The following is a 12246-nucleotide window of genomic DNA, read 5'->3' as shown; positions in this document are numbered from 1 at the left end:
TTTTCTCTTTCACTGAACTGGTCAGTGAGCAAGACGCCCCATGGGCACCCGTCTGACAGGTTAACAGTCAACGGGAGTCACCCATGTGTTGAATGTGTTACTCAAGGTCTCTATTAAGCAGAACCACATGTTTGCATGGCCCTTACCTTGCCCCTTATCTCAAGCTTCTATACGCTTCTTCCAAGCAGCTTTTCCTTCTTTCTCCCAATATTGATTATATTTTTGTGTTTTTGCTTTATGTTCTGTACAAAAAAAAGTCAGTTCCGCAATCTCCGAACCTTGCAGGACTACACTATATGACACTTTTAAAACAGGATTACCGTCCATTTAGAAAGGTTATGTATTTTGGTCTCTGAAAGGCACCCGAAGGTCAGGGGTTTGCTGTTCTATAATTCCACTTTACTTAATGCATTTCAAGCAGAAATTCCTTTTTATAACTCGTCATAGAGCTACATGAAAGAAAATAAACATACACATCCATAAGGATAAAGGCTAATAACATAAAAACATTCGTTTTTAGCTTTATTCCAGGGAATCTATAAATTATGTCTTATTATTCCTGGGGAATAACGAGGGGATATTATAATAATAATAATAATAATAATATGTTCAAAGTGGCAAAGTGGACCTTAAAAATGTCAGCAGTCCACATCTAATGGGCAAGAGAAAATCTCTAACCCGTCGTGTGATGGTCCAAGGTTTGTTTTTATATTATTTCCATCAGGCAGCTAGATACAGCGAAACTTTAAAACCCAATGAAACACTGAAGGCACGATGGGCGCTTTCTTTAACATTTTACAGCCAAAAAAGTTTTTGATCTCATAATAAAAAATGTTATTTTGGTTTATTTTGTTCTTCGACTGCATTAGAATTTTCAAATTAGATTTTTTGAACAACAATAATCTGATACTAGGTAAGAATGAGCAAAGGAGACCTAGCATTATATACGTTAGTTACAAGTACATAGCATTTTAATGTAGATAATATTGTTTTGGATAAATTGTATGAATACTTGTTAAAAATAAATATATTAAAAGTAAAAAAAAACGATACAAATGTTAAATAACAGACAAATGTAAAAAAAAACAAACAGACAAAGCTGCATTTTAACATATACCTGATAATTTTCTTTTGTACCCAAAACAACAGTAGCCTTTAATCTACATATTTACGGTTTAAACGTATAATATATACTAGAAAAGCAATTAAACTCTGTGAAAACATGTCTTTATATTCTATTGTCGAACATCCATATATTTTTTGGGCCGGTTTGTTCAAATATAGTTTGGCGTTGAGAATATCTTCTATTAATGGATCTCGGAATGCCCAGTGATCTCCGTGCAGATATTCCGCAATGTATTTCATCGTCTTTAAATCTCTCTAAGAAATCAAATTAAAGTAACTCTATTTAGAATAATATTTTGTTTAATTTGTTTTTATATCTTCACAGTGCCTCCGAAATGAATATTTAAAAAAAAAAAAAAACACAAAAAAAACCCAGAAGTATAAAGTGAAAAAAAATATAAAAAAAAATATAAAAAATAAATAAAACTTTTTCTACTGCTATCAGCAACTGCCACGAATGGCAGTTTAGAAGCGAGGTTTAATATTCCGTTTTGTTTCACGAGATGATACTCGCAGATACAGCATTCACAGGAAACCGCAAAAGAAAGAAAGAAAAAAAAAAAACGCTTCTTTTTAAGATTCCCCCCATCCCTAAGACAAGAAAATATTTAGGAAATATTATATGTGCTCTCTTCTGAGAACAACTTGCTCCTTTTGTTCCATGTTATCAGTATTCACGCGATAGCATGAACAAGGAGAGGAAAGGGAATAGGGAGGCCTTATCTTTACGGATAAGTGATTGCATTAGCTTACAAATATAAGTTTCTATTAAGTGCAGGGCTGCTTTGAAAGGTCGGGGAATTTTTTTTTATATTTTATATCTATTATTTTTTCTTTTTTTTCTTCTTTTTTTTTTTAATCCACAGCAGATGCTTTGGTGTTTAAAAACGCGGTTATAATTTTTTTATTTTGCAAAAGTATTCATGCGGCGTTGTTCAATAAGGTAGAGATTGCGATGTCCGTAAGAGGTGCCTCCAATCTACATTTAATAAGGGATTATTCCGCAGGCAGAAATAATATTAAAAAAAATTAAATTTTGTCGGCAGAGAGATGGGACACCGAAATGAATATTCCACCTTTGTTGGGAAAGTGGTACCAACAAATCGGTGGTCTAGAAGGGGAGAGGAAGGTTATAGCCTGGTCAGGAACCCTCCCTGGAGATGTCAGGGAGACTACCCTAACCTTTTTAGATCCATATAAATAAACAGCCAAGCATGGAGAGCCTTGAACCCTACGCCTGCTGTTTACCTAACCCTTGAACTGTGAAAGACATCAATCCCACACTTATTAAAGAAAGACCCAAAGCTATCCAGGACGCTTTCCCTTAGACCTCTCCTCTGTATATTTACAACCGAGCAGGGGTCAGAGAAAGTTCTGATGTACCGTATTCTATAAATAAGGACCGAACAAGACCTCTCTCCGACTGCAGCAAAATTGCAGTTTTCGGATTAAGTCAGACAGCTTTAATTAGAGAGGCTCGCTAGACTAAAGTATCAACATACAGGTCATGGTATTCAGCCTGCCAGAGGAGACACTTTGCTGAGGAGTGGCAGAGATGAGAGCGCTCATGTTGTGAAGTTATTGTAACCTGTATGGATCTCGCTGTTTGCACTGCAGTCTGATACTCTCGAGTGAAATCATAATACAATGGAGGCTACGTGGGGTGCCAAGCGAGCTCTTATCGCTCGGCATTACATACAGAAGTGCTATTGTCACTCGAGAACCAAAGAAACACTTAATGCTGTAATCTAAATAGGGGCTGTCATGTATTCTGGCCACGAGGACCAAAGAGTTAACTCTTCCGGGGATGGAAAGTTGTGCCAAGATGTAGAACGCAAGGATACTTGTTACAAACTTACAAGACCTAAAATGAAAGCGGATCTGCGCAGTTCTATACACTAAATAGTTATATTGTTGAGCGCTGCAGATGATGATGATGATTATATAAATCAATAAATAATAATGATAATTGTACCTATGTCATTGCTTTTTACAGCATATATATGTAATAGAAATACAAATGATAATTATACCATTGGGAAAGTTATATAAACTTTTTTTCAGGATCTGCGCCATTATTATTCACTCTTTTTGAGTATTTCGTCTTTATTCAACCAATAGAAACAGATCATTTTATATTAGATTTTGTGACCTTGAAATGAATGTCTCTTCATACAGAATTATCACGTGTTTGGCCCAATAAATGGTATCAATTACTAAATTTTCCTCCCCGTTGTGTTATCTGTTACCTATCGTTGGGTTGCTGGATGTTGCTGATTGGCTCAGGCAGCCTTTTTGAGGGTACGGGGGGGGTGAGAAGAGAGTGGTGAAATTGATCACATAATGCTGGCCCTGCCACCAACTGCTTCCGGTCACAGCTCAAGTAAGTTGAACTTTCAAACTATATATCTTCAAAACGATCACACTGATTGACAACCAAGATGTATGTAGTTTATATTAATGAATTTATTTATGCTAAAAGCTGCAACAAAAATTGTATATAAAATACAAAGAAATCTTAATGAAATACCTTCATTTTTGTAGCAGCATTATTACATAATGTTAAATACGGTTGATATTATAATGGGTTAAATATTTTGAAAATAAGAAAAAAAAAAGGCATTTTCTGAATTATAACCTAAATAAGCGAGTGCGGTCCAAGATTTTATGTTTTTTTGGTTTGTTTTTTTGTCATACGATAAAAAATGGAAAGCATTAGAACACAAGGTAGTTGGAATGTTTTCTTCTTACGGCAGTTATTGCCATCAGGAAACAATTAAACATAACTTAAGTAATATACTATCTGGTTTGCAAATGTTGCTAAAGAAACTCCTGGAATTTTCAGCACAACGTATTATTTTTTTTGTTTTTTTAAAGCCAAATGTTTGCTGTTGAGAGAATGCTGCAGGACACAGTCTACCCAAAGAATTGCAAGAACCATTTCCTGAAATTATCTCAATTGGTGCTATTAACACCACCAACCAATATTGATGTTTTTCAAATGCTTGGCTAGTGACTCGATGACAAAGGTGAACAGGAACCGGGAGGGCAGAGGAGGGCAAGGACTTTGGTCTGAAGATGGCAGGTGCAGGACAACATCTGCTGGAGTCTATGGGGAAACCAGGAAGGGCCACACCTGGCAAATGATGTTCTAGAGCCAAGCAACCTCAGCTGCTAGACCATGCAAGAAAATAGTCCTCCCGCGGGACCGGCCTGCTGGCTGACTTCATGCACCGGCCTCTTCTAAACAATTATACGATCGTTTGTCAACAGCAGCCATGGGATGTCTAGCACTGCCAACTGCCGTTATGAAGATTAGCGTAAGACAAGTGTTTTAGCTCTCCTCTCGCACTTAAATAAATAGCATCATAGATGTGCGGATTTGGCTACATTTAAAGAAGAAATTGATGTCTAGTCTGCTCTTTTTATTGTTTGGAGCTAGAATTATTGGGTCTATATGAAGGCATATAACAGGTGTGGTTTTTTATTTGTCATGACTTCACAATGTGATCTAAAAAGTCTAATTTATATATATATATATATATATACATAAATTAGGGTATAATTTCTGTGGTTAGTTTTTATCTCACTGGGTAGTGTGTCAATAAACCACCTTGTATGAGATGTTTTACTAGTTTAATTTGTTTTCTTTTGCAGGCTTTATAAACTGCACAGGTTGAAATGGGAGGAGCTTGGCCATGAGTGGGAATGGGTGGAGTTGTGGTTACATTGGGTGGAGCTACCGATAGGGCACCTTCCTTTTTATCTCCAGCTGCTCCTGCAAAAACCTGACGCCCGAGGGACAAACCTGGCCTGGAGAATCCAGCCTTGGAAGCCAATCTTTGATAGAAACATCGACTGGTTCCTCCTATATTCAGTACTGAAAATATGGTCCCTTTACACAGCCTGATGGAATATGTTGGAGGTTCTTCAGTAGACAATAACAATGTAACAATAGACTACAGGTATGCCTGTCAGAAAGAGATCTCTTTGTTGTCGTCTGTAGACCACTATCTGGATAGTCTAATGGTTACAAAAAGCCAAAGAGGAAGATGAAGAAGGTTTTCTTGTTCCATTTTTTTGGGGGGGAGTGAGCTCTTATGCACTTATGCTTATTGAGATCCAATAGATTTTCTTAAAGGGTAATATGATGGTTTGGTATTAAATTGATAAGGAAGGTTAGAGCTGACAGTTTGCTTGAGCTTCCCCTCTTAACTCTGGAGCAGAGGGAATATCTATTTGGTTTCGCAATCAATAACGTTAAATTACTGCAGTCAGAAAGTGGTTTCAGAACACTGAGGGATGATGTCCATAAAGTGGTTCAACAGCCCTCTAATGAAGTTATCTGCTTTTGTGTCATACTATCTTAACTCTGCGGCGGAGACAATTTGTACAACCAGATTCTGCTTGAGAAGTGTTTGATCCTGTGCAGGGCAATCATATCCATCTTACTTATCCATGGGCAAGTTACAATAGGGCTTTTCCGCACGAGAGGCCAAAAGCCTTCATGTTACAACAAAGAGCATTCCGCCCATATATTCAGTCCACCACCATACCTTTGGGCTTTAATTATTTGAGTCCTTGCATTCTCCATTTACACTACTTTGAAACCTGGATTATAGGAGTTATAAAACTTAATTATTATTACCCAGATGATTTTATGATTAGTATGAATCGTCACAAAGCTGAGATAAAATCTGATCCTGACAAAATGGTATAACATTATTGAAAGAGAAAAAAAATATTGCTATTTGTTCATAAGAAGAGGACAGGTAATATTTAGCCCATGAGGCCACTTCAGCAGGACACCCATCAACAAAGCAGCCAAAAGCACATTTAGAAGACAGCATGCCCAAAGCTTAGTATCCAGTCTTATTAAATAATAGACTAAAAGAAACAGAATGTATAAAAACCACATAAAAGGAACACAGGAAGGATTTAGTCGCCGACTAAATATTTCTTAAAGTCTTTATTACTCCCTGGTGGCTCTATGTTGAATTGCAGGTTAAACGCACAATAACGACTGAGGGAAAGGTTCAAAAACTTCTGCAAATCAGGGCAACTCAGAGGGCATTTACACCCCCGTGCCCTCATTGCCAGCCCTCCAGTCTAGTTTATTCAACTGTATTAACAAGCTTAGCTTGAGACGTTGTTAAAACAAATTACATTATATTGGTAAAGAGACAATCGTTGGAACTGAGAACCAGCAGTCAGTAAAGAGTTCATTGATTGAAGGTTGCTAAGACATCAGACGTAATAAAAAAATGTTTAACATTGTATGCTGATGACTTATTGTACACAGGGTATGTTGGGTATCGAGAGTAACTTTAACATGGAAAAAAAAAAAATACCTACACTTCCCTTCCAGAAGCACGATTATCTTTACATTCATTATATTAAAGTGTAATGCACATAGAGCAGCGCTGGACACATTCATGCATAATTTAAGCGCCAGACAGACAATCTTTGGAGCCATCTTCATTTTTCAATAGCCCAGAAATGAGTTTATCTGCTGAGACTGGTATTAAATATCCCCCCCACTCACCGAAAAAAGGTTCCGGCGGCAGGATTTTAGGAGCTTTCTTGTTCTATGGAATTGTCCAAACCCCACGTAATACTTTACTTACACTTTTTTTTTTTTGCAATTCACAGTCCACAGCATGGAAAAAGCACATCACGGGCCAACTGTATATAAACCTTTATTTGAATCTTGTATTAAACCAGCTAAACAAACTTTGCAGCATAAATGAAATAAGATTTACTGTCTAATATTGTAAGGGTGGGTGGAATACCAGCTCATTTACTCTGGCTTGCAAACAAGACTTAAAGTCATTACTCCAGGGCTTTATATGTTTTCTTATTGACCTACACTTCAATGTTATTTCAATAAAATGTTTTATTTAGATACTTTATAATCTGGAAAGATATTTCGAAACACCCTGTCCTAGCTCATCATGAAGTTCCAAGTCAGTTCTGGAGACCTAAAGTCCCTTATAGACAATCCTTGTTACTTTGTAAAGCGCCAGATGTAATGGACAGCGATGTTAAAGGGACGCTCCGATATTCTAGGGAGCCCCCCGAGCAATGAATGTGTATGGAAGTATACTGTAAGTACTTTCTTATACATTGTTTAAAGCTGCAAAGACAAAAAGATAAAGTTTATTAACCTAAAGCAGCCAATCAGTGGCAAGGGATGTGCACAGGGGTCTCGTTAAGACCCCCGTCTGGGGTGTTCAATGAGCCAGAGCTGTAGTCCACTGACATTAAGTATATCATGTGCAAGGAGATGATTATTATTATTAATATTATTATTATTATTGTTATTATTATTATTAAGTGCATATGATGGCTGGAATGCCCCTTTAACTATAACAAATCAGAGAGCAAATAGGCACTAACTGGGATTGTTATCCATTATCAGTATGAACAAAACGATTTGTTAAGCATTTATGGCTCAGAATATGGCCAGGTTTGGTTGGTATTTTAATGAAATTTAGTCATCGATTGAGACTCCCTAAAATGATTTTTTTTTTTTGTTTTTTACTCTTTGTTGTGCGACTGAATCTGATAACGCCCAATAAATAAAATGTAATGTAAGATATTATGTTAATTACTCCTATAGGAAATGTAAGTTTCGCGCAAGAAGAAATCGGACTTAATGTGGAAACGAAAACCATTTCCAGATCAGAATGAAGTTCAAAATTTGTTGCATTAGAAGAAAAAAAAACAAAACAAAAAATCACATCCTCTGACAGTCTGCAGAGCCGTATTCCGAATTCACAGGGTCACGAATCATACATAACGGTTAGCGAGAGAGGAAATGCCTGTTCACTAATGTTCTGGTAGGACCGCAAACATACTCAGCGTGTGTAGATTAAGCCTTCTATGGCATCCCCAGCGATCAAAGGGAGCCAGGAGGGGGAAAAAAAAAAAAGTTTACTTAAATTCTTTATGGAAGTGATCTGAAGGGTAAGACGCTGAAAGTTTGTGGGATAAAGGAATCTGATCAGTTGCTTTTAATGAAATTAAACAAAAAAAAAAAAGAGAGAGAGAGAAAAACCACGAACAGGATGCAGGCACATTAAGAAAGCAACGCTGACCTGGCAAAGGAATGTGAACTATAGTTCACATGAGCTGTGTCATTGTGAATCTTACCCCCCCTTTAACCTCCCATCTTGTTTTAAATGTTAAAACAGCATTGAAAATAAACACAGGCCACGAAAGTCAAAACAGAGTCGAAGTAAAACCCCCCTCTAATAGTCTAAACTTCCCCTCCGTGACCCCCAACATTAAGTGGTACCTCGTTCGATTAAAACAGCAGATCCCTCTTCTTCTGCATCGAGCCAGGAGCCCCCCCCCCCCCCCGATGCTTGGAAGGATACCAAGCAAGAGACGTTTTCACGTAACCTTTTTTGTTATTATGTATCAAATGGTTATGATAAAATTATGATATTTTGGATTTATGTGTAAGATGAGCTAGGCTCAAAGCCGAGCCGAGGAGGTTTACCGGGTGATTCCTTCCCAACTATGTATAGGACTAGGACAAGGAATCAGAACAAATTCAAAACTATGTAAAAAAAAAATAAAAAAATAAAAAAGTACTAATTGTACCGATGACAATAAAAAAAAATATTTAAGAAGTTAACAAAACAAAACAGTATAATAAGAAATAAAGATTTTATAAAGATTAGATTGTAAGCTTGCAGGCCGAGCCCTTTTTACCTAATGTACTGGTTTGTCTTAGTCTGTCAGTTCTAGTTTTGTCAGACCCTTTGAATGTATGGAGTGTGAGAAGCTCTGCCGGAATTGTTGGTAATATATAAAAAAAAATAAAAAAAAAAATAGAAAAAATATATATATCTATATATATATATACACACACACAATTATACTCATTTATTTTTGATTTTTTTTTTTAACTTTGAGGATTTTGTTTAAAGTTAACAATAAATTAAATGATCCAGGTAAAAGGGGAATTGCACTGGTCAGGTACTGTTGGTTAGCAGTCAATACAAAAAATTGTTGTCCCTAAGAATGATTCTAAGGACCGGTTAAGAGCCGTATCATTAATGCGATGTTTTAGGTAGAAAATTCATATTAAAGTATTAGAATTACCATTGCAGGATTGGTTCGTTTTGATAACCTCTATTAAAACGAATGCAATGACACTGAGGGTGCCAATACCCAAAATTCACATAACGCTTGATTATTGTAAAAAGAGACCAAAGGAAATGTTACTCACTGGGAATTCGGATTTTAAACTTGCCGCTCTGCCCGAAGCTTCCTTCGATCACCCCGTCCTCTCCGGTAGACAGTCTCACCTTCAGTCCAACAAACAGCTGGATATTCGTCTCCTTTTTAAATAAGGAACGTCCAATCACGCTATAATCGTCATTTATCTGCAAGACAGGTGATCTGGTTAACATGCAATGATTAAATACCACGAAGTGCTGCACATTTTTCCAGTAGACCATAAAAAAAAAGCTTCTTTTGGACCTTCCACTTTACAGAATCCTAATTCTACTGCCCGCTACCCTGGATAAACCTATGTAATATGTAGCAGTTTATGTGCATAACCAGGAACTCGCTGGGTTGGACCTGGAGTCTCCGGGGGAAGCCCTGCTTCCCTGGGTCAACTTATTCTTTCTCTGGGCACGGAAGCGGTGGTCAATGCCATTGTCCTCTGACACCTACCCACTTTCCTTTCCCCAATGGGCACTCTGGGCACAGCCCGGCACCACATATCGCTAGCCCCTCCCCCTCATAAAGCCACTCCCACAGAAAAGGGAGCGCTACAAGTAACCTGTCCAGGTGCGTTCCCTGGCATGCTTATGTGTAGACCACAGGAGCAGTCCTTAAGGTCCTATATGGGTATGGTGGCGGGTATTCCCACAATGCTTTGTGCTGCTCGCAAAGTGCTGTATATGGATGTATTTTTTTTACAGAGTCTTTATTTTTTCTATTTCGGTTTCTTTTAATAGGGGTTCCTGCCAGACAAAACATTGAGAAGAATTAGTTATTTAACCCATTGACCTGCAAGGTACAAGACACCAGCGTGACGATGGACAGCCAAGTATTGAGATGAAAGGGCCCCCTTAAATATAACAGGTGTTCCTTATTTGAAGATTTGGCTCTATTCAGAGTCAGTATTTTGATAGAAATAATTTTTTTTTTAGATTTGGCAGAAATCATTTTTCCCCAGTGTTTATTTTAAGCGTTTTTAGGCGATTTTGTTCTTACATTCGTACATTTGTGTGAAATTATGTTTAAAATAGAAATGCATCTAAAAATTCCAAAATGCCCTGATGTAGGAATGGGGAATACTTTAATAAGTCAGTCTTGGAAGGCTTTACGGTACAAAGGAATGCTTGCAAACAAAAGTTAACCTAGAAAAAGGGGACACAATTTAAAAAGGGCATATGACACATGTGAACGAATTCCAAAATTATCTATACAAGTCTATATTAGGGTATTTTTTTGATTAAAATGATAAAATATAATACACTATGTGCTCTGCGTCTCCATTAAGAAAATGGTCCGGTAATGGGTTTGCTCTATAAACTGGTAAGTGGCAAAAGCAGAATGTCCCTTTTACAGAATGGGTGATAGACACACTTGGGAACTTCTCAGGTTACCTGGAGCGCTCCTTTTTCTGGGGGGAGTGGCTTTGTGAGGGGCTGGGCTAGCCTTTGTATAGGTGGGGCTAACAGCCAGTGTAGGCAAGGCTAGCTGCATATGGGGCGGGGTCAGGTACACATAGGGGCAGGGCTTGACTAAAAAAGCAAAATATTTGGGGATCGGGCATGGAGAAAGAGGAAAGCAACCCGGAGACCCAGGGAGATCAGCGATTCCCCCCGAGAATCTGGGTCAAACCCAGAGAAATCCCAGGTATGGGGATCATTTCTTAGTATGTGGCTTCAGTAAACCCTGTTAGTCAAACTGAGCAAGTTATCTAGCCTTGCTTTCTATTGACACAATATGTGTGTAAGTATGGTTGGGAGTGTTAGTATGTCATTGCGTGTGTGTTAGTGTGTGTAAGTATGTTAAAGCATGTAAGTGTGTTAGTATGTGTGTGTGCGTGTGTGAAGGTGGAGTTAGGGTCCCCCACCCTAAGTCTTCCAGGGGAGCCCCAGCATTTTTTGTTACGCCAATGACACGAAACCTTTAAAAATATTGACCAAGAATGTAAGCTATTTTAAACTAATTCAATCATGCTACAAGCTGTCATGTGTAAACACGATTTGCTGCCTTACAAAAACCCGGAAATTATTGCCTCTGCATAAAAAGCAAAAAATATATTAAGGTTTTGCTGCTAAATTAAAGAGGATGATATTCTTAATGAAAACCAATAATAAAAATAAACCCGTGCACCAATGCTATTGGGGAGACAATATTATATAGGATCTAGTCTATGGGTGCAATAGAATAAGTTAATATGAAACATATGCACTAGGAGATATAAGTCAGAGCAGCGTTATCTATCAATCAAACCCCGGCCTGTGTTTTCCTTTGCTAAAGCCCGTTTTAAAAATGGATACCCTGCCTATGAAATTCTAACCGACGCGATTACTTTTCCAGCAATTTAGCTAAAATCTTTTTCTTTTTTTTTTATCTCTACGCTTTATAATTGAATTCTAAACTCTGAGAATCTACAAGAACAATTGTAGTGTCCCCGAGCTTAACTATGGAAGAAGAAAAAAGAAAAAAAGAGAGCTTATGACAAATCATATTCATTATCTCAAGTCAAGTACTAAAAATAACATTGAACACGTTAACAGGCCAGGGGGTTGGAAGGGAATCAGAGAACATGGCTGGAGTGGAGAACTCAACGGTTAGGACAGCCCCGCTTTATTAACTTGGAGAGAAAACTTCAAAAAGCTGCCGGCGTTAATAGCAGACAGGCTGACCCCCGACGCCTGTTCGAGTGCTCGGCAAACAGTGCAGCGGAGAAAAGGTTCAGAGAGCTCGGCCTCTTGCCGACATCGGTGACCTAACGGAAAAAGGCCTGGTCTTGTATTACAGTATTCGAGTCAATGAAATATAAAATGTATCTTATTTCAAGTACTATAGACACATTATCTCAGATTATATATATATATATATATATATATATATATATAT

The 12246-nt window shown here is 37.6% G+C and overlaps 1 protein-coding gene across 1 annotated transcript in view; it reads right to left on the bottom strand.

Moving 5' to 3' along the window:
- Nucleotides 1-12246, bottom strand: part of LOC149276769 (selenocysteine-specific elongation factor-like) — a 68338-nt gene that overhangs the window by 14169 nt on the left and 41923 nt on the right. The window contains exon 6 of the mRNA XM_089503301.1: nt 9368-9524. Within this exon, the coding sequence (XP_089359427.1) occupies nt 9368-9524 (157 nt within the window). The remainder of the gene's footprint in view (nt 1-9367; nt 9525-12246) is intronic.

The sequence above is a fragment of the Sceloporus occidentalis genome, unplaced genomic scaffold (assembly GCF_023333645.1).
Source record: "Sceloporus occidentalis isolate IW3139 unplaced genomic scaffold, rSceOcc1.0.p SCAF_225, whole genome shotgun sequence".
In the NCBI taxonomy this organism is placed as follows: domain Eukaryota; kingdom Metazoa; phylum Chordata; class Lepidosauria; order Squamata; family Phrynosomatidae; genus Sceloporus; species Sceloporus occidentalis.
The sequence above is the reverse complement of the archived record's forward strand: the minus strand, read 5'-3'. Positions and strand labels throughout refer to the sequence as shown.